General features: G+C 44.8%; 1 protein-coding gene across 2 annotated transcripts; it reads right to left on the bottom strand.

Annotated features, from left to right (window-relative positions):
• Positions 1 to 449: 449 nt before the first annotated feature.
• Positions 450 to 4,429, bottom strand: LOC123970105 (vegetative cell wall protein gp1-like). Of its 2 annotated transcripts, XR_006824877.1 has the most exons (3): positions 4,411 to 4,429; positions 866 to 2,355; positions 450 to 496 (listed from the first exon to the last, which is right to left on the bottom strand). XR_006824877.1 is itself a non-coding variant. In XM_046047979.1 (2 exons), the coding sequence occupies exon 2, from the start codon at positions 1,682 to 1,684 to the stop codon at positions 1,058 to 1,060; it is 627 nt and encodes a 208-aa protein (XP_045903935.1). In that variant the 5' UTR covers positions 1,685 to 2,355; positions 4,411 to 4,429; the 3' UTR covers positions 821 to 1,057. The 2 variants fall into 2 exon arrangements, 1 of the variants encoding a protein (XP_045903935.1); XM_046047979.1 differs by lacking the exon at positions 450 to 496 and having other exon boundaries at positions 821 to 2,355.
• Between the last annotated feature and the right edge of the window lie 1,087 nt (positions 4,430 to 5,516).

Raw genomic sequence — 5,516 nt, forward strand, 5'->3', positions numbered from 1 at the left:
ATGTCCACACTCAGACTTTTAAGCACATTCCCGGTGAGCCTGTGAGGGCTTAGGTCTGTCCCCTTGTTCGAATAGTAAAGTGGGCAAGGGTTCTCTTGCAGACCTTTTGAGCCCTTTTTGCACCCTTTTCGTAAGTCTGCATGTCTTCAGACTTTGCCTGAGGGAATTGCACACACCGTTTATAGCGTTGTGATGTGAAACACGGGGGTTGTTATGGGTGGTGTGGTGTGGGGACAGAGTGGACCCCAGTGCAACGTTCAGTTTTGACAGGTTTTATTGGGAAAAGGGGGTGAGGGACTGGAGTCGGGAGAGGTGGATGCCGGGAAAACACAGGCACGGGGAACCGAGGAGACTGGGACCAGAGGGCCGTGGAACACTGGGGCCGAGGAAGCGAGGAGGCAAGGGAGAACAGGGAGGACACCGTGGGGGAAGTCCGAGGAGGAGAGGACCGGAGGATGAGCCCAGCCGACTGAACGGAGGACGAGGGTGAGTGAACCTGGGAGGAAAGCAGACAAAGAGACAAGGTTAGTGACAGAGGTGACAAAGCACAGGGAAATTGAGAGAAATCAAAAAACATGAGCGCCTGAATGCAGAGGTGGCACCGGGTATGGAGCTACGACGATCAAGCAAGAATGGCGTGGAGAACCGGGATTGAAATACAGGCAGGGATGAGGTTGATTACTGGCAGGTGTGGCAGGCTGACGAGGTGGCTGATGAGGTGCAGGTCGTTGGCTGGGCTCAGGAGCAGAGGGAGAGAGAGAGAGAGCACACAGGGGAGGAGACACAGGGAGGCAGGCAGAGAAGAGAGAAAACCAAGGAATTTGCAGAATAACTGATGAAAAGGAGAAAAAACCAGGACACTCACCGTCAGCCGGGCTGCCACCACAACAGGGCCCCCTCCTCAACGGACGCCTCCAGGCGGCCCTCCCAGTCGACTAGGCGGGGCATGGCAAAAGTACGTCGGGGGGAGGAAATTCCACTGGGGCCCGGCTGGTGGGGTTCCAGGGTCCAAAACAAAACACAGGGACTTCAGAGAGGGTTTCAGGGTTGGGAAGGGTCAGGCGAGTGGGCAGGGCTGGACTGAGGAAATAGGGCCAGACTGGGTGCCAGAGGGCAGAGCTGGGGGACCAGGGAGTTCAGATGGGGTGCCAGAGGGCGGAGCTGGGGGACCAGGGAGTTCAGGCGGACGTCCTGAGGGCAGAGCAAAGGGACCAGAGGGTTCGGGCGGACGTCCCAAGGGAAAAGCGGAGGGACCAGAGGGTTTGGGCGACGTCCCCGGGGGCGGAGCAAAGGGACCAGAGGGTTTGGGCGGACGTCCCTGGGGCGGAGCAAAGGGACCAGAGGGTTCGGGCAGACCAGGGGAGCTAGGGAGTTCAGGGGTGCGGCCTGAGGGCGGACTGGGGGGGAACGGGGCGTGACGACCCCTCCAGAGGCCGGGGAACAGGGCGTGACGACGACAGCAGCAGGGGGAGTCAGGGACGGGGCTGCTGGGCTGAGGGCCTTGGTGCGAGGAGCAGGGGTTGGCCGGACCACCAACGGGGCTGGTGTCGATCGATCCGCCAACAAGGCACGAGGAGCAGGGGTAGGCCGGACCACCGACGGGGCTGGTGTCGATCGATCCGCCAACAGAGCACGAGGAGCAGGGTTTCAGTGTAGTCAAGGTTACGTGATAATGTGGAAACATGCTGTCCCATTCCTATTTATAGCACTTTGGGACCTTGCAGCCTCTTACACTCAATCACGATGTCAGTTAAGTCTGTGAGAGTTCAGGGCTTAAGGTTTAGGGGGGCTTTGAGATTGGGCCTCTCTATCTGTGTGTTTTGTGTGTGTAAGTGTGACTGTTCAGACATGCTGTTACTTTATCAGTTCTGATGTGTTTTAGATGTTCTATATTGTTGTTGTTAAGGATGTGTTACGGCCTTGGCCAGGTCCCTGGTGTTATCCCTTCCCTGTGTGTGTGCGCGCGTGTGTTTCGTCATGTCTACCTCCTCTGGCTCCTTGGGCTTACGCACCTGTTGGCAATCAGCTCATCACTCATCATTTGACCAGACACACCTGCCTTTCATCAGCTCACCATCCTGCAGTATATCTTCTCCAGTCATTCGTCGCCAGATTGTTGTTCACCCATAGCGGATCTCATCGCCAGCCACGCAACCGCCTTTCCTGTTCGCCTCCGGTCTCCGCCTCGCCAACCCTCGGCATCCGCCGTTTTGCCTTGCCACCGCCACTTTCCCCAACTCTTGTGTGAAACTGACAATAAAGTCCACCTTGCCCGCAACACCTGTCCGTGTCCTGCGCTTGTGTTCCCAGTCCCTGAGTTTCCGCAACAGGATGTTGTTTGATTCGCTGTTGGCTCTGCAAATATTTATTTTCAATGAAAATGTGTAGAATTTTACAATACTTATATTTCCAGGCCGTTTTCTCAAAATTACTTCATCATACTCTGAGCCTTAACTCTCCACTTCAGCAGCACTTAAAAACACCAAACGTTCCAGTTTTATTCCCGACTATCTTCTGAAGGTTTCTGGAGGATTTTTTCATATATCATTCATAGCCTGAATCAGAACATTTTATTCCCAAAAACAGGTCATAAATATTAATAATTTTTTTATGCCTGTTGACAGTATTCTTTTCGATTTATGAAATAATAAAAAGTGATCTCCCAAATCGCCTCTGTAAAAACATTTTGAGTAAAATGTGACAACAAAATAAGATAACTTTGAACCTCACCTAATCCAGTGTTCAGATTTTGGTTATTGAAATAGATGCAAATTAATGCATATTTCATTTGATACTTCCTCATTTGCATATTTAAACACAATATTTCATTTAACCTGTAATACAAAAACATAGTCTTAATGTAAGTAATCAATTAGGAAAGTATCATGACTATACCTATTAGTTAATTTTTTAACCAGTTCACCTGCAGTGTCTCAGCTCAATATTCCTTTGCACTTTTTTTCCCCCAGTGGTAAACACATATGCAGGGGAGTGATCAGGCTGTCATGCATATTTTACCCAATTAAATTTATTTGCATACAATTTTAACACTTAGAATAAGACATAAAATGACCTTCATATTCAATCATAGATACAATGATGACACAGAATAAAACATTATGCCAACAGCCTTTGGCATCTTAGTGGTCTGAGGCACTGCTATGGACTATGTTCCTCATGTGATCTCCGATGTGTTCTTGACAGACAGTTCTGAGACATCACAGTGACAATCAAAAAGAAGACGAAGTGACAGGAACATCCACTTGTGTGCATGCACGCCCAAGAATGAACAACACTGTCTCTGCGTGTCTGTCTGTGTCTTTCACACATACATGCACACGAATCTTTCAACATGAACTTTTGAGTAGTGTTTATGGCGATGAGAAAACAGACATGCAATTGTAAATAGAGCTACTAAAACAGTGACAGGAGTGTAATTTAATTCAGGCAATAGGCCACAGAAAGATTGTGTCTGCAGTGCTGCTCAGAGCAATGTCAAGATCACTAAAAGTAAGAATGGATATGAACACTACGCTCATGCCTGCATGGACTGAATATGTCAGTGCTAATTAACTTTACACAGCACAAAAGGTTGTTATGAGTGTCGGTGTTGTGGGCAAACAGGTAAAGCGCTGTGGGACCATGTGACACTTGAACATTACATTAGCACTAAATAGCATGTGGAGGGAAAAAATAAACAAATAAATATTGCTGCACTGAGCTCTATGCATTCTCTTGTTGCAAGGTCAAGCACATCTGACCACAGAATTGTTCTTATCAGATATACATATTATAACAGCAAAAGAACAGATGTGATTAATATTACAGTAATGAAGGCTGTATTCCAGTTAGGTGTACCAGTTCCAGGGCCCTGTTGTTGTGCATTCTGGCTCACTGCATGTTTTATGATTGGGGAAGAGCTATCATTAGAGTTATGATTTTTTCCACACTTTAACATGTTATAGAGGGCAAAGCACAGGTGTAACTAATATTGTGCATTATAAAATACTGTACAGCCAAAGATCATGAAGAATTTAATAAGTTTAAGCCTAGGTGTAGTTACTCCTTAAAGAATAAGGTGTTTTTTTCGAATAATCAACAAGTCACATGAAATGAGCAAGACAAATAATGCATTTAACAACAAGTATTGTCTGTGTATTGAAAACCAATAAAGCTGATCATTCAATCATCGATTTTCAAAAACAAATAAAAGGTCCTAACCATCTTCTTTTTTTGTATTGTTGTATTTTCTATACATCTTGTTTGTTGTTATGAATGTGAATAGCACATTGACTATAACTGTAATCAAATATGTTAAGTCATGAAACCGCCTTGCCTTAGTGTTTCAGACTTGGCATACTGATCCGAATCTGACCCAGACTTTTTACCTCCATAACAGATGTAACTCACCTGTTTTGCCTCTATTCCGAGAGACTTCTTCAGTTCTGACTGACTGGTAGGAAATCCCAGCTATTTAAACTCTGTGGGGTCGTTGTCAAAATGATTGATACAGCTGGTTCGTTAGTGCTGCTGGCTGTTGTGACGACAGTCATTATGGTCGTTGGAGCCACCCGAGGCAAAGTCTGAATGACCATCACTGGCATTCTCACATGAGGCCAAATGTGACCATTTGTTTAGTTTTCTGGTAAGGGATGAAAGGAAAAGCAATGTAAATGAGGGATAAGTGGTGTCGCAAACCTCCTCCCCTATTGAGCAACAGTTTCTCCACTCGGGTGTAAATGACCTTTTTGACACCCCTTTTAAACCATCCATCCTCCCTGTGTATATAATATGTGTATATATATATATATATATATATATATATATATATATATATATATATATATATATATATATGATAAGCTTATAAAATACAATGTATTGCAAAAATTAAACTAGTCAAAACTCAGTGTGTAACTGGGGCCCCTTTTGTTTTAGATGTGTGTAGTGTGTGCACTACATATGTGCTACATATGTGTTTTAGATGTGTTTCTGCAATAACTTTTAATTTAACTGAAAATAACTCTAAAGTAGGATTTTGAATTTTTTACAAGTAAACTGACACATTTACTTTTCAAGTAAAGGATTCGAGTACTTCTTCCACCACTGGATATGGAGTAAAATCCGTCTGAACAAATAAACTAATAATGAAATATGGCAAAACATTTGAATCCACCACACAAACGGGCTTGAAGTGGACACTCATACATTCCTCGAAACAAGTATCCTCCCATCATACCTCTCATTCTCCCAGACCAGTTTTCACTCATATTCATTGCTCAATGAGTCCCCTGGCGGCCATACTAGGAATAGCTAAATGAGAAGCACACCATAAACCAGTAAATAGCCTGCTGCAGTATGTCATAAATATGAGCTGGAATTAATACATGACTGTAGGTCATGGAATGTAATTTAATGTTTTATATGACTTTTAAATCTACTCAACTAACTGGTTTTGCAATTCCAATCTACCAAATTAATTGGCATAGGCTACTTGTTTTTAAACGCATTAAAAA

The sequence above is a fragment of the Micropterus dolomieu genome, linkage group LG04 (genome assembly GCF_021292245.1).
Source record: "Micropterus dolomieu isolate WLL.071019.BEF.003 ecotype Adirondacks linkage group LG04, ASM2129224v1, whole genome shotgun sequence".
Taxonomy (NCBI): domain Eukaryota; kingdom Metazoa; phylum Chordata; class Actinopteri; order Centrarchiformes; family Centrarchidae; genus Micropterus; species Micropterus dolomieu.

Excerpts from the sequence above, each read along its gene's own strand:
- LOC123970105 (XM_046047979.1), bottom strand. The coding sequence starts at position 1,684 with ATGTTTCCACATTATCACGTAACCTTGACTACACTGAAACCCTGCTCC.